The sequence below is a fragment of the Gadus morhua genome, chromosome 2 (assembly GCF_902167405.1).
Source record: "Gadus morhua chromosome 2, gadMor3.0, whole genome shotgun sequence".
NCBI classification, from domain to species: Eukaryota; Metazoa; Chordata; class Actinopteri; order Gadiformes; family Gadidae; genus Gadus; species Gadus morhua.
The window spans coordinates 4187030-4213546 of record NC_044049.1 but is presented as its reverse complement, the minus strand read 5'-3'; the positions used below and the strand labels follow the sequence as shown (position 1 = coordinate 4213546).

At 46.8% G+C, this 26517-nt stretch overlaps 1 protein-coding gene across 1 annotated transcript in view; it reads left to right on the top strand.

Annotated features, from left to right (window-relative positions):
* The first annotated feature begins 714 nt into the window (after positions 1-714).
* The window catches only part of grin2aa (glutamate receptor, ionotropic, N-methyl D-aspartate 2A, a), a 111160-nt gene continuing 85357 nt past the window's right edge, over positions 715-26517 (top strand). Inside the window, exons 1-2 of the mRNA XM_030347046.1 lie at positions 715-1631; positions 14198-14755. Of these exons, the coding sequence (XP_030202906.1) occupies positions 1551-1631; positions 14198-14755 (639 nt within the window). The 5' untranslated portion in view covers positions 715-1550. The remainder of the gene's footprint in view (positions 1632-14197; positions 14756-26517) is intronic.

The following is a 26517-nucleotide window of genomic DNA, read 5'->3' as shown; positions in this document are numbered from 1 at the left end:
TATTTTATCAAGACCTAAACGCAAGTAAGAGAGAGAAAATCCGGGAAAGAGACTAATATAAAGAGAATAATATTAGTCTGCGTCTCAAATGACAAACATCGACGTCATAAGAGGAAGCCCCCCCTCGAACATGAAGCGGGGGCCCACCTGAACAGACCGTCAGTCAGTTGCTCCCGGTCCTCGCGCGCCCGGCATACAACGTCTGGACACCGGTCAGCCGTCTCGCGCCTGACCTTCGCCTGCGCGGAAGTTGAGTCAAAGTGGCGTCTGGCATTTAGTCTGACATTTCCATTACCACTTGATGATTGACCAACAAGATCGGCGTATAGGACGACGCAGAGCGTATGTCGGTGTGTTGCCCACAATCCATTAAAGTAATTCAGAAGAGTTGAGGGAGTGTTTATGTGCATCGCACGCAGGCTCCCCACTTGACTGCTGAGCCCTTTATGCAATCCGCTGTGTGCTCTCATCATGGGCTCGCATCCTCCCATCTGAGTTGATCTTCATTTGGTCTTAAGGTATACATTCCCTACTTGAGTCATCCTAAAACGACCACGTTTCTCGACGATTTGCGCGTTGCAGAACGTCTTGACGCCAATGTAGGCCGCGTACAGCTTTAATAAATCATAGCGTCTTTTTGGTGGAGAATTGTGTGCGTTGTGCTGTAAGAGAGAGAGAGAGAGGGAGGGAGAGAGAGAGAGAAAGAGTGAGCGCGCGCGAGGAGGAGGAAGACGACTCCTCGTTTGTGATGCAGCCCGCGCGACTCCGTCCCCAACTGAGCTACTTCTTCAAGCGGCTCTAGCGCAAAACCACCGCCGTGCGAGAGGGCTATACATAGAGAGGCTTGGGCGCGCGGCGGCGAGGAAGAAATAGACGGATAGAGGTATTTAGATAGAAAGGAATCGAGAGAGAGTGAGAGATAAAAATAGAAAAGGGAGAAAGATTGGGGGGAGAGAGAGGGAGAGGGAGAGAGGGAGAGAGAGAGAACGAACCCCCCCGACGGACAGACACTCGCGTCTATCCAGCTGCCCCTGCAGAAGCGCGCGAGCACAAATAGGTTACATGAACACATGCGCGCATAACACGCGCACGCGCCTACTCCTTCGCTGGCGCACATGTACAGCGGGAGACGGCGGAACAGTTGAGAGCGGGGTCCCGCGGTTTACAGGCTACCCAAAGCCCATGTGTGTGTGTGTGCGTCCGCGGCGGCTGCCTGCCTACCTCCTCTGTATTCTCTCTATGCCTCACCCGGGACAGGAATAACGGAATACCCGGAGCTTTTCAACAGGGACTGATTGTGAACCCCCACTCCACCCCCACCCCCCTTACAGCGTCTATACGGAACCATCAGATATCGCAGCGCCGCGGAGCAGGACTACATGCAGCAGTCCACACACTATAGGACGATTGGATTACAACACTGATGTTTGATTCGCCGGCCCTTTTGGTGAAGTTATAACGGGGATTTCATTCATTCGTTTTTAGTTTTTTTTTCTCTCAGAACGTCGTGGGGATATTTTCCTATCGGCGTGTGCTCACCCCCCCAGTGGATGCATGGTTTCGCAGAGAAAGCACACTGTTGCAATGTGCTTTCACACCGCCGTTCCGGAGCTATGTGGAAGGGAGACGCTGTAAGTAGCCCCGTTTCTCCTACCGTCTCCTCTCGTGTCTAAAAAAAGCGTTGAATAGCAGGGGTTTTTCAGGGTTAGCGTGTGGGCTGTGCACGGGGCTTGCCCCGCTCCTTGTTGAGCATCGGGGCGCTGGGGTGTTTTTACGCATAGCCATCACTTATCCAAAGTGCGGCATCCACAGCGCGATGAGGAATGGTACGAGTACCCCCAACCCCCCCTCACGCCCCCCAACCCACCAAAACAATTTAAACACTGGGGGACCACCGAGGCAAAATGTTAATCGCGTTCTGTGTAGAGCCTATTCGATTTGATTCCAACATTTCGGATCATATCGTTGGCGCAATGAGGACGACTGCTTCGTTTTTTACACACGAAGGAATAAACCGCTCCCCAATTACATTAGTAGACTGTTTCTACATGTGGTTCGTGGTTTCAGATTTAATCAGAGATTTAAATGGGGAAATGAGTCGCACACAAATTACCATATTAACGCGTTAAGCGTGTTGGTTTCTTTATTCCAGACCAATTAACGTAAAACAAGTGAATGACATGAGAATCAACAGACGGCATATTCTTACGAGAAAAAATTATGATCCTCTTGGGTATAGACATTGGCGTGGCTTTGTCTCGTCACTGTTTGCGTGGCTTAACTTAAGTTCGCCTCTCTATCCCACGCAAGAAGATCACCACGTCAGCGATTTCGAGGTTCCGAATCTCTTGTCCAGTTATTGATTCGTCTTCTGATGAGGGACAGACATGCGTCACACTCTCCTCTTTTCCACATGCCAAACCCCCTAACACACCCTACAGAGCTGAAAACTGGCTTTGTTAAAAAAAAACAATACACAAAAAAAGCCTACCCCCCCCCCCCCCCCCCCCACCGCTGTTAAGAATAGGTTGTTCAAACGGTTAGGATCCAAATTTCGCCGGTAGGGGTCGCAATTGCATTGTAGTGCCTTCGCCGGACCCAAATGGGTAGATCCAAATGCATTTACCTCCCTCCTTGCCATCCCCACCCCTTCGCTTCCGTGCTCCGGATTCCGTCACGTGGTTGAATCGCAGTTCAAATAAAGGAACGGACAGACGTCTCTGCTCGAGCAAGTGTCCATTGTGGAAAGGCAATCCCATTGTACGACGGCATTGGTGTGTTTTTTTTTACGAACTAGCCTATTACCTGGCCGCTTGCAGTGAACCTCACTGAGTGAACAAAAAGGCTTAGATTTTCTTCTTCCGTTTTGATGGATGAAAAGAGGAAGGGGTGCATCAGAGCACCCTTATGGAACAGCAGCTGACTCTAGCCCATTAAACTTGTGATGAGAAGGAAAAGATGATAGAGCGAGCACTAAATGCAATGGGAAAGAGAGAGAGAGACGACGAGAGTGCTAGCCACACAATGATGCATAATGAAGAATTAGAGCAGTCTCTCTTAAGCGGCTGAGATGCACAGGTGTACACAGGTGTACACAGGTGTACACAGGTGTACACAGGCCTCAGGTGCAGGAGGGGCGAGAGAAGAACAAAAGAGAAGGCAAGACAGAGAGCGAGAGAGTTAGAAGAGAGGGAGAGCTACACTGTCACTTTATCTATTATATAAGGGCACTCGTTGCATCGTTCCATGCATATTCTAAAGACGCACATGAGCAAACACGCGCACATACATTTGCACACATGTACACACCAATCATACACACAAACAAACACATTCACACACAAACGCGCTCCAAACATACACATGCACACACACCCCAATGGTTCACACACACAGGGCAGGGCAGGTGAGTGTGTTGGTTCTGAGAGGTGTGTGCAGCAGGCAGAACACATGTCCCGGGCTGAGGGCCAGCAGATGATCTAACGTGCACCGGGCCTCTCTGGGGGGCTTACGCACACTGGGGGGCGCACAAAGCAGAGGCCTGGATGGGTAGAGAGCGAGGAAGAGGCGGTCATCTCAATTATAAAGATTGAATATATATCTCTCTCTCTCTCTCTCTCTCTCTCTCTCTCTCTCTCTCTCTCTCTCTCTCTCTCTCTCTCTCTCTCTCTCTCTCTCTCTCTCTCTCTCTCTCTCTCTCTCTCTCTCTCTCTCTCTCTCTGCTGGTGTGACATTTAAAAATGCTACTCTAAAATGTATTTACATCTGTTAATTCAGCCTAGCTGTCAACTTGAAAGCGATTCATAGAGCAATTATGGAATACAATCAATACTGCAGACTACTTGAATTACTACTTGTGTTTGTTAGCCATCTTGTGTTTTAATTATGTCCCTTGTGTGGTTTGGACTGGTGTTCTTGTTATTTTGACTCTGCATATTCATCCTCCGTCTTTGTGTGAGATGAGCAACTAAATGAGCGACGATTAACGATTAAGGATGGAGAATGAAAAAAAAAAAAAAATGGTATTGTCCATTTTCTTTTAACAATTATGATGCACCTTAACGACACCCTCTATATTGGTTTCCAATGCTGCTGCAGCGATCATTTCAATCAAAGTAGGCCAATGCCAAGAGAGCTCTGACTACAGATGATAGCATGTCTACGGTCTCATTGCAGTGTAACCAGGAAGACACGGACCCTCTTTTGGGTATTTTTGGCATTTTGGATACTCCTGTATTCAAAGCAGCTCAAACTAAAAACAAGACATCAGGTGAAAAAAAATCGAATCACGTGATTAATAGGATTCTTTGCTTCTGCAATACTTGCATCATCAGGTTCAAAAACATAAAAAATATAATATAATTAATAGAATGTCAGACAGATGAGTCAATGGGATCTTAGTGGATGCAAAAGAATGGTACCGTCATACAGAGGACACTGTAGTACAGTTGCCAATAGACAATCAACAACAACTTCCTTCTGGTGTGTTTGGCCAAGTTCATTTACAAAACAATGACACGACAGACCTGTAGAACCCTAACTCCAACATTAAACCTACCACCCTAAATATACAAACGCACACAAAAAAAATGCTAGCGTAATGCAATATTTACATATTCAAACATTTGAAGGAACGCAATGCATAAGGTATTGGCACTCAAAACCCTTGTCTAAAATCGTATGGTGAAGTCCCTGCCGTTTCCCGTCCCTACTTAATACAGATCCGCATCATTCAGGAACAGGCAGGTAATTTGGATTGGCAGCAGCCTTCGAGCATCAAACCCGGAACCATTTGGCTGGGAGTCAAGCCCCCCATAGCCACCGCATCGTCCTAACAGTTCCATACCATTGTTGGGTTGTGAATATACGGCGGTCTTTACAGTGAGGATGAGGATTCGCTGACAATAAGACTTTTTTTGGGGAGGAGAAAAGCCAGAATCATGTGGTGATGATCGTAGGGTTCAGCTTTCTAGGGTCTTGCCAAGGGAGCAATGAAGGCTTTTCAAACACTTGGGTTGGAGAATGATGGACAAGTTAGACTACAGTGCAAGAAAATCATGGTTTTGCAGAATGCTTGCTGTCCCGAGACAACCATGTTCTCTGATTGCCCCGGGCCAACAACTAGTCCACGTCAGCCAATTAAAGAGAGGGCAGCATCCTTAGCATTCTGCCGCAAAAGAAGTGCATGGGGCGCGGCTAAGGGTGGTCTGGCCCCGACTTGAATGATGATCTGACACACTCAATTCAGTCCCTGGTTGACATCCTCTACTGGGCCGTTATGTAACCCCTTGTGCATTGTCCATACTAAATCAAAACATGATGCAGCACAGTGTGGGGCTTCCATCTTTTGTGGGACACAGAAGAACTAAGAGATAGTTGGGGCGTGTTTAATTAGGTGTGGTTTAGCATTGCCTTAACAACTGCAATGAACACACATTTTTTAGTGTAATTGCAAAAAGGCGTTTATCTGTTGCATTACTTGAGTAGCTGGTGATTTTCTCCAGAGGATAAGAGGATGGTAGACACTATGGAGGAACTGAAAGTGTAGGAGGAGGGACGCAACGGCAAGCGGACGCCCTGGTGATGGATGTAGCGGTGGACAGAGGGACGGATGATGATGGATGAGCCAGGGAGAACAACTCTCTTGTGTAGAGGAAGAGGAATCGCTGGAAATGGATGAAGGAAGTGGTGGCATGCGTGAAGTGGATACATTAAATAGTGTAGTTAGACAAAGTTAAAAAGACAGCAGGAAACAGTAGGAGCATAGCATCCATTATGAAGCGCTTCCACTAATGCAACTATGCTAATGCGAATGGTTTTCTAACAATCAGTTTTAATAGTTGAGTTGAGAAATCAGCAAATACATGGGCCGGCAACTGAGCAAACATATCTCTGCAATATCACTGGTATTACATTTAATCAGATATAATATGACGGCTAAGCCTACACTATAATTATGTATTCATGCAAAACTAAATATAAATGAAAATGTTGAGCCCATCCACATTCTATCAATAATGAAGCATCATTTGCAGGTTTAATTGGGAAGTTGTGTTTCTGGGAAGCACCCATTTCCATTTATTTTTGGAAGATTGAGGGCAGAATATTTTTGAAACATCGCTGCAATGCCAAAGCCATTTTTGTAGTATGTGGAAAGACCTCTGCACCAGAGCTATTGAAGAGGGATGGCATCCAGATCATATCATACCTTCATCATGTGTGTATTTTAAGTATGCATAGCCTCAGTGCAGATTACAGCCTGAGCTTTGGTGTGCAGAAAGACGGTGGAAGGCAGAAAGGCTCACTCGCATGGATAAGAGATGCAGCAAGGATAGCATGAAAGGCAGTAGGCCTTAGCTCTGCCAGCCTCTACTTATTATTATTCAGTAGTCTGTTTCATTTCAAACATACAGCGATTAAAAGACGGCGATAAGGGTCAAGATATGTATGGACAAACTAGACATCTTTAGGCTATGAATGTAATTACTGATTGTATACCTTCTTGGGACTGTGCGACTTTTGCCAATTTGGGAGTGCAATCTCCGGCAACAAATTGATATTTTTGGATGATTATAGCGACTTATCTTTAAAATGAAAGAAACCCATTGACCTCATGTAATTGTCTCCTAGCCCAGAAGGGCATACAGGTGGAGGAGTTCGGCGGGATGGATACATCCACGTTTTGGATAGATGGAAAGAAAACATAACATATATATTGAATACAGAGACACAAATGCACACATGCGTGGCCAATTAACCCAAGCATTGCGTCATACATACGGTATAGCGTTCTCCTCTAAGTTAGCCTTGCCACGTAAATAAAACATCCACCCTTAGACTATGAGCACTGCACTGATTCAATATTAATGCCATTTAGGATGAAGCACCAACCAATATGGGTATGTCGGCACAGCCATTTATATTTATTGTCTTTTCAAGGTAATTCCGTATGAATTATTAATAGGTGTGAAACCCAAGTTGCGCATGTGAACCTGACGGGTGTGTAATGTGGCTGTCGGACTCTATGGTCATGAGCAGAACGCCGCTGAAGAGAGGGACCTCAGCTAGGGCAGTACTAGTGTGGAGCGCTGGGATGAATAGTGTTGGTTTGCAGTGTGGTGTTCATATTTTACAATGCATTCTCAAAGTGCATATGTCCATGTGTCTACGAATTGAGAAAGGCTCATTTTGGGAAATAATCGTGTGACCTTGATCGGTGTGTGTGTGTGCGTTTGCGCGTGTGTGTGTGTGTGTGTGTGTGTGTGTGCGCGCACGCGCATTGGGAGAGAGAGAACCATGGCTTAGACGTGCCTGCCAAACATAATTTACTGTTGTTGTGCCAAAGAATGGTAGCTTTTGTGTGGCAACAAATCGCCTCAATTCAACTTGGCTGACGGAGCACTCTCTCTCTCTAATACAAACACCCATTCGATCTCGCACTCTCTCTCTCTCTCTACCTCTCTACCGGGCTCTCTACAGCTCTCTCTCTCTTAACACCCATTCTCTCTTCAGTTTCTTTACTGTTCTCGCTCTCTTTAACACACATACACAATTATTATCTCTCTATCTCTGCCTCTGTTCATCTCTCAACATTTTTGGGGGATTCTCTCTTATTTCTGCGCGTCCATCTCTCTAAATCCATCTCCTCCTCCGATGCTGCAAAGTTCAGACTAGGAGACTAAAAATATCCCTCTTTTGTCAGTCAGATTTTGCACAGCCCTCTGTGGCAATAAGAATAATCTCATCAACAATGGCCTGGATGACTCTGACTGCAGTCATACTTTATATCACACATTGGAAAAGATTTGACCCGTTTAGCTTCACACACACACACACACGGACGGACACACACACACACACGGACGGACGGACGGACGGACGGACGGACGGACGGACGGACGGACTGACGGACACACACACACACGCACACTGTGTGTGTGTGCGTGTGCGTGCACCTGTATCATCATTCACAGGTGTTACTACACCCTGACAATGTCAGCAACTTGCTGGATGGCACTGCAGTTATTAATGACGAGGACCGCCAGTTTTATATCTCTCCCTGCCGCCACTGAAATGTATTATTCAGCCCCTTCCCCCTCCCAACACAAACCCTTGAGAGATCTCCCTGCACATTTAGCCCAGTGAAAAAATATAAACTTCTTCTGAGAGGCTTTAAGGACTAGAGCATATGCTATGTGACTAGCACATAATAATAATGTGCTAGCAACGATGCTATTTTTGATTATCCTCCAAAGGCAAATGCCGGCTAATGTCACAATAAGCAGCGACTGCCCCGTGTGAGGTCAGCTGTTCTTGGAACCGTATGTTCCAGTGCATTTGGGCACTTGGGCATTCGGGCACAACACCTAAAAACAACTAGCATGTATTCCAGAGAGCTGCAGCTTTTGTCTAGGCCTAGTACTTTGTGAAACCCCATGGTTTATATGGTTCAAACAGATATTAAAAGATGCCAGACAACCACGCAATGTTTTCTAATTTCTAATATGAGTCGTTTGACCCCGGAAACCCTCTTTTGTTATTAAGCGGTTGATGTTGAGAAATCTGCCCTCAAGTCAGTCCATGTACACGCGCAATCTCATTCCTACCGAGCGTGTGCGTCAGTAAAACTATAGTTATTTTTTATGCTAGAGAACACATGTTCACGTCTGATATTAACAACATAAGCTGTCGCCAGCTGACCCCCGTGTAGACGTCTGAGGCTTTATTAAACTCTTGTTGGGGTCAGCAGTGTTTCCTGTGCAGGCGTTTTGCTTGACACCGGGGTACAACCATCAACTAGCGTAGCGCTTTGTGGCCCGCAGTGGGCCCTTGATGTTTTAATGAACCACAGTAACAAACAACAGTATTTTCTTTCAGGGGCAATGTTTTAAAATAATATATTTTCTTTCCGCTAACCTCAGAGAGCAGCTGGTGCGTTTTTGTTAATTGCAAATTGTATTAAAAAAATCTGAAGTTCAATAAATATGTTGTCTTCAGAAGTTCCTGGCGTTAAACCCGGTGCTTCGGTAGATGCTGTCAGCCGCAGCCTTCAGTCCCCCAGTCTTATCAAGTCCGACCGCCGTCAACGTAGCGGTTGTTTTTTGGTTTGCCTTCGCTGCTTGCTTGGATGCAGAGTGTTGAGGTTTAACGGATGATCCTTGGTTGGCCAGCTGCGACGCGGTGTTAAGGAAGCCCGCTCCTTTGCGAGCCACCATAGACCACTCCGACTGTAGCAACATAAGCCCAAACGGGGAAGCGGTGGCGCAACATTTAATATGCCCGTTCAGTAGCAGTAAATAAATTCCAGTGGAACTGAGAACGTAAAAGTGCAAGAGTGCAGAAAAGGAAGTTTGCGGTGTGTTTCATCAAGACTTCCATCTGGCTGAGTCGTAGGAGGTGGAAGGTGTGTGTGTGTGTGTGTGTGTGTGTGTGTGTGTGTGTGTGTGTGTGTGTGTGTGTGTGTGTGTGTGTGCGCGTGCGCGTGCGTGTGTTGCGGGGTTCTAATGGCACTCCTGCGTACCATGTTATATTAGGAGACCGTATCGACGGGTCTGTGGAGGTCCATAAATCCCACGCGACAGGACTCTCCTGATCACCTCAGTGTTTAAATTCATGGCTGGTTTTCCCCACCAAGGGGAGGGGCAAGGTGATGTATTGGTTGTGTGTGTGCGTGCGTGGGCGTGCGTGTGTGTGTGTGTGTGTGTGTGTGTGTGTATGTGTGTGCACATGTGTGTGTGTGTGTGGCAGGGGTGGGGGGGGGGGAATAGCATATCAATGATGCTGTGCACATACTAATAAAAGTGGTGGCTTCGGCAGTGAATCCATCAGGTGTCTATAGGTTGGTGGGGGCACCACATGTTTTATGGCGCCGTGCCTTCACTGCTCGCGCTCTGCCGTTGTTGAGCACAGCACCATGTAAGAATCCCATCAGTGCGTGTGTGTTTGTGTTTGTAGAAAAATCTATCACCGTTCTATAATAAGATGATACCAAAACCATCTCAAAATATGTCTCCTCTTATTAGCGCTTGATTCGTTTTTCTCACACTTATTCAAATGTCACTAAATGTCACTGATCCGGGGTCGTGCGCACTGTCCACTGCTGTTATTTCAGGTCAGAGACTTTGATCTGACGTCAGCCAATCAGTGGGATGTGCACGGGCCTGTGATAGTGAACACCGTACAATGGCAGCTCTCTCGCTGCGCTATCACTGCGCATGGGCTAGATCCAAAATAGGAATGGGATGGCCCCTGTCCGAACCACTGAAATCTGACGGCTGCCATGCAGAGCAAAATAAAATGCATGTTTGAAAAAACTTGCTTTAGACTCAGACACACGCAACATGCTGGATGCGTGTTGCTTGTGAGAGCAAATTCCTTAATGAAGGCACACTTAAGGAATGACCTTTAGCATACATTGAGTTTGATTTGCTGACTTTAAATCCTCAATTAAATGCCGGATAGAACTCAATTTCTTTTCTTTCTGCTCAAATACGTCCGATACCTTTATGGCTTTCTGTTCGATATGTGTGCAGAGCTTAGCTTATATAAACATGCATGAACACAAGCTATAAAATGCAGACTTCCTTCATACTCCAAAACCTCAAAAAAAAATAGTAAGATGAGCACATGAGTAAGGAAGGTAATATTAGGTCTCAAACTGTATTGCTACACGCGCAGAATATGGAGAGAAAAACTGAAAAACGATGCTATCGCTGTTCTCAAGACGGCTGGCAATGTCGTTCCATCTCCTGATGGAACGTGTGTGTCAAAAGCACCATGTTTGAGTTCCCCATTCCCAGATATAATGCTGATTTAAAATTTCCTTATGGCTTATAGGCCTCGCCTTGCCTACTAACACCAAGTTATGAATAGCAAGCTTATGAAGGTCATAATTCATCACTAGTCTATTACTCAAGCACGCCTGGTAGGCATATACTGGAAATATTAATGGGTTTATGTATGAAACCAGAATGGGGAATACTTGATTCTCAGGAGATTGCATACACACGGTGTCAGAGGAGAGCATAGAAGCTAATGGCAAATTGTAAACAGACTTTATAAAATTCCCTAATAATATACGTTTGTTATTTACGGTTTAACCACCTCTCACCACCAAAATGCTTCGGTGAGAGGTTTTAAGAGTAGGTATCGCCCAACACACACAAACACACACATACACTCGTGCGTAGACATTCACATCATAATACAGAATCAATATTGTGCCTTTGTTTACTTTGATGGCCACACCTAACTATACTGGACTCTGAGGTGTACCCTCCTCTGTTATTTTCACACATGGGCGACAATTGCCCCCCTATTATAGCTCTGACACATGCACAACGTTGGAGTCTCTGGAAACACTGGATGTCCAAGTTAGCGAAGGAGCACCATCTTCGTGTGTGTGTGTGTGTGTGTGTGTGTGTGTGTGTGTGTGTGTGTGTGTGTGTGTGTGTGTGTGTGTGTGTGTGTGTGTGTGTGTGTGTGTGTGTGTGTGTGTGTGTGTGTGTGTGTGTGTGTGTGTGTGTGCGTGGGCTTGTGTGTGTGTGCTGTCTCCGGTGATGTCACTGTGTTCTTCTGCTCGGTTTGGTGCTTTAACTACTGTCGCTTCAGATCTTCCTCAGCTCTGTTCTGTTGTACCACTCTATCCCCCCCCCCCCCCCCCTTAACCTCCCCATCCATGCTCCCACACACACACACACACACACAGACACACACACACACACACACACACACACACACACACACACACACACACACACACACACACACACACACACACACACACACACACACACACACACACACACTTGAGCAAAGACCCCATATACTGCCACAAACTAACTGTGGTCCTATATTATACAAAGGCAAAGTGAAGAACGTATACACACGCACAGAGTCATGTGCACGCACACATAGCAATGTGTACTAACAGTGCTCCACCCATGATATCCTTTATGCCGACTGACTTGAACTTCTCATACAGGAAGGCTTCTCATACATAACACACACAAACAAAACAAATACACAACAGACACAGACTCACACACAAAACACACATACACACACACAGACACATGACACGTCACACACACACACACACATATGACACACATACTGTATGACACACACACACATGACAAACACAGACACATTCAATTTGGCATCACAGCATTCAAGCAAATCCCTCCCATCAGATACACACGCACACCCTGCTGGCACCACACCGAAAAGAATCAGAAACACTTGCGCCCGCATGCACGCACATAGACACGTGCACACTGAGGAGCCCCTCCCCCCTCTGCTCCTCTATCTGTCACACCCCACAACAAACACACCTCCTTGATAAGGGCAGCCCCCCGTGTTATATGTCTTCAACCATACGAGGAGCCATGTGCTATTAATAGCTCCCCCTCTCTGAACTGCCTCCCATCCCATCTTTATGTAATTTACCTCTGTCTTACCCCATGGGGGTGTGTGTGTGTGTGTGTGTGTGTTTGTGTTTGTCTGTGTGTGTGTGTGTGTGTGTGTGTGTGTGTGTGTGTGTGTGTGTGTGTGTGTGTGTGTGTGTGTGTGTGTGTGTGTGTGTGTGACTCTGTGTGTGTGTGTGTGTGCGTGTGTGTCACACAGGTTCAGAGTTAATTATAATAAATCATTCTGGCTGAAGTCATTTTTTTCCCCAGCATACTGTTTAAAGCAGCTTCTGTGTCGTGTCCATCCGGGGAGCTCACGACGTCACGGGCTTGAGCCTCTAGTCAGTAGTGCTGCTCCTAAGGCTGGAGCTCTGGACTCCGTTGCTCTTTAAGCGGTTCCCATCTCCCCTCTGTTGGTTCTGCCACCAGTAGGGCTTTCCTGGAATGGGCAAGGCAACTTTATTTATATAGCACTTTTCATACACGAGGCAGACTCAAAGTGCTTCATAGAAACATCATCATAAAATAAAATAAAATAATAAAATAAATGGAAAGGCAATCCATTGTTTGAGCTGTCTTCGCAGAGAAAGCAGGGACAGTTTAATGTTTGTCTCGTCGCGGAAACCCAAACGTATCCGACCGGGACTCTATTCGGAGTGACAGCAGTGGAGATTTTGAACCGTTTTGAACTACTTCCTCCTCGAGAAGTTTTCTGCTTGGTACAGAGTAAATCAAGCAAATTGAAAGGTGAAATGAGTCTCGTTAACACAGACATGGCAACGAGAGAACCTTGAAACCATTCACTTTCTCTCAAATTAAAATGTGACGCATTAGGGCACTTGCGTAAACGCGTTTCTTCGATCCAATGACGATCAGCAGACACACATAATAGTGCAGGCGTGCACATGTTCAACGCGACACACACACACACACACACACACACACACACACACACACACACACACACACACACACACACACACACACACACACAGAGGAAGGCACAGTTTCTTTATCTGAACATGACACATTTGCCATCGTAATCAAGCCATTAACACAAAGTGTGGAAGGCTTTTGGGAGACAAACCGCGCCGCAGTTATAATAATGGCTGCTGAATGTTTTGTCGTTGGATGCTAAGGCCACTAATTACAGAGAGAAGGGAAGAGAAACTGTGCCTACGTCTTTTGGACAGCTCCTGAATAATCCGCCTGCAAAAAAAATCGTGACCACAAACTACATCCTTCTTAGTCACCGCCACTTCCTCCTTATCCACCCCCTACCTACGATGTCTTAAAGATATCCTCTCTCTCTCTCTCTCGCTCTCACTCTCTTGCTATCTCTCTCTCTCTCCACTGCGTGTCCATATTCTCTTTCAGTGTGCGATGCAGGGTTAATAGCTTGAATAACTTTGTCATAACTACTAAAAAGAAAAAATAAGTAATACTTATATTGCTGTCTGTAAATAAAAATGTTAACATGAATTGTTTCTTCTTCTCCTCACCCCTTCCTCCTCCTGGTCTGTCTGTCTGTCTGTCTGTCTGTCTGTCTGTCTGTCTGTCTGTCTGTCTGTCTGTCTGTCTGTGTCTCTCTCTCTCTCTCTCTCTCTCTCTCTCTCTTGCTCCCCCTCTACGTCTCCCCCTCTCTGTCTCTCTCTCTGTCTCCCCCTCTCTGTCTCCCCCTCTCTGTCTCTCTCTCTCTCTCTCTCTCTGTCTCACTGTCTCTGTCTCTCTCTCTGTCTCCCCCTCTCTCTCTGTCTCCCCCTCTCTCTCCCTCTCCCTCCATCCAGGGGATGAAGAGGTCGGTCAGCATGTCAGCCGGCAGCGGCAGGAGGACCCGTCGGAGCCCTAGCAGGAGCGCTGGTACGGGCGCCAACAACTGTACCAGCAGCAGCGTCAGCGGCACCCGATGTGGAGCTCTGTTCCCGCTGGTCCTCGTGGCGGCGCTGGCGCTCCTCGCCGGGTCCGCCTCCGCCCAGAAGCGGGGCGGCGGCGGCGGCGGCGGTGGCGGCGGAGGGGGAGGCGGCCAGGAGAAGGTGCCGGTGCTGAACATCGCGGTGATCCTGGGGCGGACCCGCTACATCTCGGACCGCGACATCCGCGCGCTGTGGAGCAAGGAGGAGCCGGTGGACGTCAACGTGCTCACACTGCTGGTCAACGAGACGGACCCCAAGAGCATCATCACGCACATGTGCGACCTGATGTCCGGCACCAAGATCCACGGCGTGGTGTTCGGCGACGGCACCGACCAGGAGGCCATCGCCCAGATTTTGGATTTTATTTCCTCGCAGACACTCATCCCCATCCTGGGCATCCATGGGGGATCCTCCATGATCATGGCCGACAAGGTGCGTACACCGTGGCGGTGAGATGGGTGGGTGGATGATAGATTGGTTGGATGGATGGGTTGGATGGATGGGTTGGATGGATGGGTTGGTTGGATGGATGGGTTGGTTGGTTCGATGGATGGGTTGGTCGGATGGGTTGGTTGGATGGATGGGTTGGTTGGATGGGTTGGTTGGATGGATGGGTTGGTTGGTTCGATGGATGGGTTGGTTGGATGGGTTGGTTGGATGGATGGGTTGGTTGGATGGATGGGTTGGATGGATGGGTTGGTTGGATGGATGGGTTGGATGGATGGGTTGGATGGATGGATGGGTTGGTTGGATGGGTTGGTTGGATGGATGGGTTGGTTGGATGGATGGGTTGGTTGGTTCGATGGATGGGTTGGTTGGTTCGATGGATGGGTTGGTTGGATGAGTGGGAGGGTTGGTTGGATGGTTGGTTGGATGGGTTGGTTGGTTCAATGGATGGGTTGGTTGGATGAGTGGGTGGTTTGGTTGGATGGATGGGTTGGTTGGATGGATGGGTTGGTTGGATGGATGGGTTGGTTGGTTTGATGGATGGGTTGGTTGGTTCGATGGATGGGTTGGTTGGATGGATGGGTTGGTTGGTTTGATGGATGGGTTGGTTGGATGGATGGGTTGGTTGGTTGCTTGGATGGATGGATGGGTTGGTTGGATGAGTGGGAGGGTTGGTTGGATGAGTGGGAGGGTTGGTTGGATGGATGGGTTGGTTGGTTGCTTGGATGGTTGGATGGGTTGGTTGGTTGGATGGAGGGGTTGGTTGGTTCAATGGATGGGTTGGTTGGTTGGATGGATGGGTTGGTTGGATGGATGGGTTGGTTGGTTGCTTGGATGGTTGGATGGGTTGGTTGATTTGATGAGTGGATGGCTCGATGATAGATTGAATGGATGGATAGGTTTGTTGATTGGATGGATGCACTGGAATATAAAGAGGGACCAAACTCAAATTGCAATTGCAGTTTGGTCCCTCCTTTCGGTTTCAGAACCAACTACAATGGCAAGCGTTTGACAAGCGCTGTTGTTGACCTCTCTGGAAGGCTGAATGGATCAAAGCACAGCATTATTGCCTATTCTTTGGATTACAATACAACAGTCTCCCTCAATATTGCAACCCAACACAGAGTCTGAGGTGGGGCGGTTATAGCACAGGCATGAGGGGAGGCAAAGAGGAGGCAAGGTGATCATTAGTGGAGAAGAGGAAGGGGGACGACCGAAGAGGGAGATAGGCTCTGGGAGGTGGGGGAGCCGTGCCTGTCTTGAATGGGAAATAGAAAAGAACCATAGGGAAACTGGGAATGGAAAGATAAGGAGGTTGTGGTGGGGGAGGGGGCTTAGAGAAAGAAATGGAGGGTTTGGAATTATAATAGATGGAGGGTGTGTGTGTGTGTGTGTGTGTGTGTGTGTGTGTGTGTGTGTGTGTGTGTGTGTGTGTGTGTGTGTGTGTGTGTGTGTGTGTGTGTGTGTGTGTGTGTGTGTGTGTGTGTGTGTGGGGGTGATGTAAGCATAGTTCATTAAATGGCTATGCAGACATCTAATTATTTTACGCATTATATCGATGTATTTGACAGTCAAGTCCATGGTATTATCCCATGATTTGTCAGACTATTGTTGTCTTCACTACAGGTTGTGAGTGGGCAGGTTAGGCCTGATGTACTAGTTAATACCAGCCTTCCCGTGCTGCTGCTTGGGCACTCAGTCCGCCCTAATCCTAGAGTGAAATGTGCAGAGGAGACGGTCCACTCCCATAATTACCCCTCCCAAGCTGGAAGGCCCCAAGTGTGTTGGTCCCTTCATGGTTCATGGTCAGGCACGCCTTCCAGTGTGTGTGTGTGTGTGTGTGTGTGTGTGTGTGTGTGCGTGTGTGTGTGTGCGTGTGTGTGTGTGTGTGTGTGTGTGTGTTTGTGTGTGTGTGTGTGTGTGTGTGTGTGTGTGTGTGTGTGTGTGTGTGTGTGTGTGTGTGTGTGTGTGTGTGTGTGTGTGTGTGTGTGTGTGTGTGTGTGTGTGTGTGTGTGTGTGTGTGTGTGTGTGTGTGAGACACCCACATGGATAAAAAATAATAATGCTGTATTTATGGATGGACCCTGTGTGTGTGTGATTGTGTGCCTTGAACTCTGAGACTAATCTCATAGCGGTTGGCTTCCAGTTGAAGCCTTTTCCATGTCAACCCTAGAGAATCCTCTCTCTGAGCTCCCCCTAGTTTTAAAAGAGGAACCAGTTATGACTCATCTCCTCTCTCCTCTTCTCTCCTGTCATCTTGTGCTCTCTCTCTCTCTCTCTCTCTCGCTCTCGCTCTTGCTCTCGCTCTCGCTCTCGCTCTCTCTTTCTCTCTCCTTAATTCGAGTATCTTCCTGCCCTGGTCTGTTCGATACATCACATTCCTTTGTTCGATAAGACATCCCTTTACCGTATTGTAAAGAACACATTATTGATTATGAGGATGAAATGCATTCTAAGCAATTTCCCCTTGATGGGACCATTTTGAAGGTAATATTATAATAGGATGAAAGTACCATTGCGTAAAAAGATTTTTTGCGTAAAATGCTGTACTTGACCTCTTTACGAATTGTACTTTCTCAATACATTTATTTTGGATATTTATTTCCTTACATTATTTGGTATTTGTTTTGATGTTTCTTTCATGCACTCCATCTTTCTCCGCTCTGGCCGCACGGCCATTCGTCTGCTGGAGACATGCGTGTGCAGTTGCCCTGCTGAATGGTTATCGACTCGCGCTCAAACACCAATCTGTCCGGGCCAATGGCGGCAGGCAGGAGCTGCTGTGTGTTTCTCGTGATCTCCGACACTTCAAGCCTATTTATTTTCTTCTTCCTCCTCAGCGCCTTAACCTAACGCCCGTCCGGTCCGTCTGAGGTTTTCTATTGATTGAACTGATTTGCTCCAGTGGGAGAAACCTGCTGGATCTGATTAAAGCCTTACTCACTTGTAGCGTGTGACCCTGAAATCCATGTTTACTGCATGAAGAATCCATGTTAACTGCATATGCTGCTGTCTAAGGGGGATAACCTTTTTAATTTGTTGCAGCCAAAAATAACGAGACAAGATATTTATTATATTTTGACGATATTTCTTTCACAATGATGTTGGTATGTGCCTGCTTGTCCATGTGCAAGCCTGAAACGGTCTGCTCCCTCCCTCCCTCCCTCCCTGCGCCATTGAGAAGTGTTGCATTCATGAATCTGTGATTGACAGGCTAGAGGTATTCCTCGAACCAATCAGGGAAGACGTGCCCCCGATTGGTCACAAGTCAGCCGGGAGTGTTTTGAATCAAAATCGTCTCCTACAGAGGTCAACTTGATAAAGGATATCATCACAGCATCAAAGCTGAAGGATGACTGTTGCATTTGCACAAATTAGACTAAAATAATAGTTCTTAATTCCTACGGGCAGCCCCTATACTGTGCAGAATGTACAAGCTTTAACCTATAAACCATGGGTGGACAAGAACAATCTGGAAGGATATTTAGTGTTTCCTCCGCAGGGGGAACGGGCGATATCGTCCTGCCGAAGGGACGCGCAGGGTCTTAGTTGTCAAAGTGTTGACACTTCATGGAGCCCCCGGGGATACTCGTCCTCTACGTTTGACCCGATCTGAACAACCGAGGAGCGTTGGACAGCCAGCACCAACTGCTCCACCCCCGCCACGAATGCCCCCCCGTCCCACTGCAGCTGACGTAGAATCAAGGGCTCCCCTCTGGTGACAGCACTGCTCACCACTGAGCCACGCTGCCGGGAAACTCACTTTAATCTTCTAAAGCCCTCTCTACAGCCTGTATTACTTTAATCCAATATTTGTGTGTTGATGGTCTTCTTGATCTCATGGTAGAAGAAAAATGCAGGCGTTCTCGGTTCACGCCATGCGCTGAAATGTGCCATAGCCGATGCAGATTAGGCCTATATGCTCTGTTTAGATGAATTATTTGGTATATCATACACAAAACAGACGTAGGGTTAGATTTTCCATAGCTGGACCAAGCTGTGGCGGACCGCTCACATCGTCCGTTCAAGACCATAATATTAAGCCCGGAGCCAGAGCTAAAATGGAGTCTTCCTCCGTGTGTTGTCGCCGTACGGATCGGCGCGGCGCACTGGGGCCAGACCCTGCCTTTAGCCACGCCCCCGCCGGGTGTGTTTGTCGGAGACGCCCCTCGCCCTGGGGTTCTCTGACTAGTGGATAATAAACATAGAACGAAGTTTACCGGTCAAAGGTAGGGTAGTCAATCTGGAGAAACCAGCCGGACTATAGATTTTGAACGTATCCAACTGAAAATTCCCACCCCTCCTTTCAAGCTTCCCCCAAAGACACCCTTCCAAAACCTATGGCCAGCTCGCAAGCAGAAGGTCTGCCTAGCCTTGTGGAAGACTCCACTCGTGCGCAATGAGTGTGTGTGCGTTGGGAGCCAGACTATTTATACTGAATACTTTAATTCAGGCCAAATTAAATTATTCGACGGGCTTATTAGGGGGCTGCGGAAGCCACTGACACATTTCTTTCAGTTTTTTTTTTTTAGGTCATTTGACTTATTGATTGCTGTCACGATGTAAAGAAAAATGGAGAAAGATGTCTAAGCAGAGTTTCCGAACGGTTAAATGTTAGTTGACAACAGCCTCTTAAAGACTATGCGTTGTTTATTGATTGAAATTGAGTGGTTTGCCGATACGTCCCCACTATAATGAGCAGTATTCCCTTCTCACGGTTGTGCGGCAGAACGTTCGCTCTGCGAAACATATTGTAATTAGCGTGTAAGCTTCTAATTGGCTGTGCCTTGTGTGTTGACGGTGTGTTGTGGCTTTGGCACAGTGCTGTCAGATACCTTATTAAGTTGGCAAATTGTTCTTCTCAAAAACCTTCCTCATAATAACATACATGCTAACCCCGCTTGTTGTAACCGGCTTGTTTTGACTTGCTTGTTTGGTATGTGCATTTGTATGCCCGCGTGGGGTCATCTCATACGTGCGCACACATTCAGACAGATTGCAGTTTAATACCAATAGGTGCATGCGCTTCTCCTCTGCATGAGCAAGGGCCTCCGTGCCCCGCTGAGACAATCAATTTTCGAACGAATGCCTCACATCATGAGAAACAGAGCTGTGTTCTCATTCTGCACCTCATTTTCCTGTCTTCCTCCTTCTCTGTCTCTCTCTCGATGGTCTCACTCACACTCATCATACCTAGCTTCTGTCTCCCTGTCTGGCCGTTTGGATATATTGCTGTGTGGTTTGATGTCTCCCAGGCATATGAAGTACCAAACAATGGCTCCCCTCATGTTTTGCGGCCTGACCGTGATAGATAAAGGCTGGCTTGCTCGCTGCTAGCTCCCATTGTTTTAATCATCTCTGACTGGAATTGAAAATAAAAAAATATGCTGCCCGTGCACATTAGGATTTCAGAAATATAATTTCGTAACATACCTGAGTAAAAGAAGATTACTTTTTTTTAATACACATTGGAGGTCTCAAAATGTTCCTTCGGATCTAATATTTTATTTATTTGCTATCTCTGTCAAAATAACACTGTCTGCATTCATGAGTCGTGTGTGTGTGTGTGTGTGTGTGTGTGTGTGTGTGTGTGTGTGTGTGTGTGTGTGTGTGTGTGTGTGTGTGTGTGTGTGTGTGTGTGTGTGTGTGTGTGTGTGTGTGTGTGTGTGTGCGCATTCCCCCGCGTGCGGTTGCTTCGTGACTCCATTGTGTCATTACAAGGATAACCAAACAACAGCCATGCTGGCATCACACTAATCCGTTGGGTATCATGTTTGTTTGCATTGTGTGTTTGTTTTCCCTCTGTTAGTCCATGTGTATGCGTGTCCATCGGTCTGTTGCATTGCCTGTCCGCGATCTTGCTTTGCCATCCCCATTAATTTAACATCCAGTCTGCAGCCTTCATGCTTGTCAGCTGCTGTAAGCTGTAGACATCGTACAGCAAAATGCATTGCACAGTGTCGTTACAGCTTTGGAAACCAGAGTTTTCAGTCATCGCAGCTTGAGCTTCACTTAATTGCGTGCTGATAGCACATCCACGGGAGTCAGCAACCACTGTCATTTCAAAACAAAGAAATCACCATCAGAATGACGGTAGGCCTACATTTAACAAAACTCTGAAAAACAAAAACAACTTTCACCCCGGGGGAGAGATAGAGAGGCTACACACAGGCAAACAAGTTCTGTCCATCACAGAGGATTCTCTACAAATCGCAAACCTCACATCATGGTGTCTGACAGTTACTTATTAACCAAACCGTTCCCATCAGAAGGACCTGTCAATCACACTTGTGTTGGAGCAGGAGACAGCGAGTGGGAGATAACAAGAAAAACTTTCATATTTAATTATGGTCCATTATTAGTTCCCCGAAGTTTGTCCTTGTTGTGAATGTTTACATTGCGTTGACCCTTGATTCTCGGGGTTACAGCACTGCAATTGAGAAGACTTTTGAAAGTAATGTCCTGTAGTAATACGGATAAAACTGATTCTCATTGGGAGGCCACAGGTCTCTGTTAATTAAAAATTTAACTCAATCCAAAAATAATTTGGGATGTTGTTGAATTTTCCTTCAATGGAAAACTGCAGATTGTGTTGTACACAGTCCATTGACTTTGAAATTCACCCTCCATTCCAATGTGAGACTTGTCAGTCTGACATTTCAGGCATTCCTAAGAAGTTGTCAGTGTCACTTCACAACATGTTCATTTTTCAGGTCGACCTGCCATTTATTTCTCTTGTTCCTTCTTTGGGCCCGTTCCTGTAGTCATTACCAAAACACTTGCTCCACTCAGCTTCTGCTGAATGCCATAGCATTACTACTGTGCTACTGACAGTATGGAGACAAAATGGCCCCATTGCTCCTGTTTTCTTTTTTTTCATGAGTTGCCAGTCGAGTGGAATCAGTGTGAGGCTATATAAGAAGACAACGCTTGACCGACCTGACATGGTGGCACTGCATGGTTGAGTCAAAGGCTACACTTTGGTTTCATCCACTGCATATGCAATGATGGCTACATAAAGGCAGGATAAAAGGCTCTTTAACTTGATTTGGAAATAGCATAATAATATGTAATATATAAGACATGCATAATTCTAGCATTTAGGCTAAGTTACGCCAGTGTCGTTAAAGCATAGTTATTAACCCAAATTACAGTTGGTTCGAAATTTAATGTCTGACATGCGTGCGCTCACGTCATTTTCTTCATTCCTACGAGATGACGGTCAGACACTCCATTTGAATGATAAGATTGTGGAAACTCGTCATTTCTACCCCTCCGCTACATGTTGTGCTTCCTGAAGGACGGGGCAGAGCTGTGAAGCGATTGGACCTCGGGAAAGCTCTGCTCACGAATGGGATGGAGGTTGAGACTGTGTGACATGAGGCTCTGTTCCATCAATGGGAAAACAATGAGTCAGCCGCTGTTGGTGGCGGCACCAACACTGGATCGCGGCAGGGGGGGTACATGTACGATGGCTGCAGGGAACACAATGTGACAATTGTGATGGCTGGGAGAGGCTTCACAGAGCAGTTCAGAGGAAGGAGCCCAAACGATGGCTCCCAGCTCTGTGAAGAGATGTATGTGCTGAAGGACTTTCTGCCTCAATCTGGGGACAAAACGAAAAAAGGCAAATCACATTTTGTTTTTATTGTGTTGTGTGCAACGGTGACGTAAATTTGTTCTGTTATGTGTTCTACCATGCAAGTCCATCGTTCACAGGATGGGCTTAGTGACATACAGACAGGCAAGATTAATGCTACAGGTGAAAGTTAATTTACTTTTGCTTTAAATTGCCTTTTGTTGCGATTTAGACACGCACGCACGTGCACACACACACACACACACACACACGCGCGCGCGCGCGCGCACACACAGCCCTCTCTCTACTTTTCTACTCCAACTTGCCAAACAAACACACAGCAATGCACAAACACACACACACACCCAAACACCAACACACAAACACCACCGCCACACATTACTCTGCAGTGTACGCAAGCAATCGCATTAGAACTAGGCTTGCGCCCCCCCCCCCCTCCACCCAGAGCCCCCCCCCCCCCCCCTCCCTAGCCCCAGCAACACAATTCCATGGAACGGCACGCGGCGGGCGCAGCTCTCCCCAGCAGCACTAGCGTAGCGTAGCTTAGCCCGACCCCGCACTATGTCGGGAGCAGTGAGCTGTGCTAAAAGACAGGGAGCGAGGACGTATCCAGGCAGAGAGAGTGACATGAATTAAATATCCCCACGCCGCGGTGCTCTCTCTCGCCGTTCCTCCATTATGGAGGAGGGCTCCGTGGACCGTGAAGTCCATGTTAATTGTCGTGGTGTAGCGCCAGGCGAGGCCTCCGATAGACGGATTGGTAGATGGAGTGGAAGACTCGGCCTGTGTGACAAGCTCTGAACACGAGCCGCCGCAACCAGGCATCGACGGCAGAGGAGGGACAGAGAAACGGCGGACGCCCCTTTGTTGTTTTTTTCATCGCCGTAAACATTCTTTTATTTTCTTCACCCGCTCGCTCTCTGTTAATTTTAATCGTCGCTCCTGGCTGGAGGAGCAGAGGGTGATTTCAAGACGCCTCGCAACCAGGCTTTCATGATAAAGTCAGTCCTGCGTCGTCTGCTTCTGCTGCTACCGCTCATGGTTTTTGTTCGGCAGAGCGGTGGTACGCTTCTCTGGCCTTCAGACGTTGAAGCCGTCAGAACCTTGGTTCGCTCTGAAGACGCTCAGAACACAAGCCTGTTCATGTCAGTGGGTGGGTGGCCGTGTCCTTGATGCGTCCTGTACGCAGACAAAGACCCATGTATTTGCCGCAAGATTTTCATCCAATTTCCAATTTATTTGTTCCAGCACTTTTTTTTTTTTTTTTTAACCAAGGTTAAATAACCCAGAGTTTTTAATAAGTATTCTTCTGTTGCTGTAAGTGCTGTGGGTGAATTAATAAATAATACGTTCATGTTATAAATTCAACACATTGGTTTGGGCGGAGAACGCCGATAAGGACTTGATGTGAATGTCAGTCGGGTACTTTGACATCATCTCCCAGTGAACACGTCCCTGTCGATCGCCTCTGTTGTTTCTTTCATTTTTCCCCGGTCTTGCAGCACTTCAGTGTTGCACTGAATCTAAGAGCTATTTTGGTTTTTAGGTCATTTTTAACCGTCTGCACTCACTACTTCTTTCATCTGCACTCAATTCTTAACACGTAGTCCTCAAGGTGTCGTTCCGCATCATGCCAGTGACGTAGCGAGGCGGGCCTCCTGCCGCCGCGTGTGAGCGCAGAACCAAGCCGAGGAATCTTAAAATCTTGACAGGGAAAAGAATGTGCTCAAGATGGCCGACTCTCCAGCCGTTACATCGAGCAACTCGAATTGGCAGAACACTGAGAGAATGAGAGATCGGAAGATAGATGAAAAGGCAGGAGAACAAAAGATTGTATTAAAAAAAAATAAAGTTGACAGCCCGGCAAGTGCAGTGTGGTAATTTGAAAGAAGCCGGCTCTAATTGGCTTCCTTGTCTGCATATTTTTGATAAGCTTTTTGCTGACTACAACCCAAAACTAGTGCCTATTAGCCCGCCCACACTGAGATGAAGCAAACTGGAAGGAATACAGGCCTTTCGACATATGTTGATACTGTAGCCTACCCTATTCAATGTTTAATGCAGAAGTCTCAAATAAAAACACAGGAAAACACTTATTTTTAAATTTTAATGATGTTTGTGAATACTTCACTGTGAACGTGTGCAGCTTTTGCGGGGGTTTCAAAGGCCTTACCGTTGGGATTGGGAGATGACAGACTCGATGCGTCTCTCCAGGGGTGTACGTGGCATGCCTGGGATGCTGGGCCTTCAACCAACCGAAGGGTCATCAACAGCATAGTTGCCGGCACTGATGTGTATGCTCGATGGCCTGGTTGATACAGAATATCTGGGGCGTCTTTAGGCAATCTTTAATGATGTAGAGGCTTCATTTTCGGCGCACTGTATCCAGTTGTCATGATACATTCATGTTCAGGAACTCTGCGACACGACGATTTAACATCGCTGATGTGTAAGTGGAGGAGGAGGCGGGGGAGGAGGTGGCGAGAACGGCAGAAAGTGGGTTAGGGTGGTGGGCGGTTCAGGGTCAGTGCTGATGAATGGGTCTTCAGAGTTAGCTGCGGCTCCAGGGAGACGCCTGCGGTCAGGTCAGCGCTCCCTGAAGAGGGACGGTGGAAGTAGTGTTTGTACCTCTCAAACAGCTGATGTAGCGAGGGACGGGCGATTATATATAGACGGAGCTTCCAAGCATGCAGGCCCACGCCCCAGTGAAAGTCATAGCAAAACAAGTTGTTTTGGTGCTCTTGTTCAGATTGTCAATGAACAGAATGGAACAAAAACATTGTTTTTGACTTTTTATAAAAAAATATATTATCATAAACGGCTATAGCTGTCTGGGTGATCAAACCGCCATGAAAATCTTTCGGGGCTTCATTGGTACTTTGTATCAGTTGATACTGATTCATCCTTCTTGCATAATTTGTTTCTAACTTTGGTCACCCGGGCAATTCGATTTAGTCATACATTATTTTCATATTTTCTGAAATAAGTCATATTCCTGAATTGTTGTGAAGCCTGAGTTTCTGGACACCTCAGGTGATGCTGAGTAGCACATATTCGTTGGGTCTGTGTGTGTCTGTCTCATCATTACTTTGCCACCCACGTCAGCCACCGAATGCGGTTTACAAGTCACCTCCTTAGAGTTGACCGCTCCTTTGACTCACACGCCCCCTTTAAATACTGTAGCAACCTCTAAATCAACCTCATAAAGGTAGCCTAAGCTCTCTTTTCATAGCGTCCAAGCGGCACACACATATGAGCGGGTGACCTGTGACCCTTCAGCACGGTGCCCATGATTGCCCATGCTTCCCACCATCTATTTACTGCTTTACCACGCATTTAAACTCCCACAAAGTGCGGGTGTTTAACAAACTTTGTTTGTATGTACTTCCTTAAAAGGGCAGAATGCTTGGTGTCCTTCAGGTTAAAAACTTTTAGACGGGACAACTGCTTCCTGTCGACCCGCGTTGGCAGCAGCTCTCAGGCAGCGTGTCCTTGAGAGAGAAGCGTTCTGCCGGGTGTCAACAAGGGAGACGCCGGTACGCATGCTGAATCACCGCCGCAGACGCAGCCATGGCCTCATTGAACTAGTTGTTGGATTCCATTCCAATGTTTTCGCTGTATTCTCTGTAGATCGAAGGTCGGTGATAAGTCACAGAGTTGAGAATTAACTTTTATTAAGTGTGTGTGTGTGTGTGTGTGTGTGTGTGTGTGTGTGTGTGTGTGTGTGTGTGTGTGTGTGTGTGTGTGTGTGTGTGTGTGTGTGTGTGTGTGTGTGTGTGGGACACTACTTGAAAAGGATAGAGCAGTTAACACTCTGTGCACGGTTTTCTTTCAACTCAACCCGTAACGACTCCATACCGAACTGACTCAAAGGATTAGGTGTCTCACCAAGCTAGATAAGTATACAATCATCTACAACAATCACAACAGCCATTATTTTCAGGCTGATTTGTTATGTATAATGCAAATTAAATAGAAGCTCCCCTCATTTAATGTTAATTTCCGGTACTAATTGAGATCCAAAGTACATAAACACACATACTTCCAGGGGTTGATTAGAATGCAAATGAAGTGACAAGAAACATGTGATACATTATTCAAACAAGCTTAATATATAAAAGCATGAATTAATCAGTGCATAATTGAT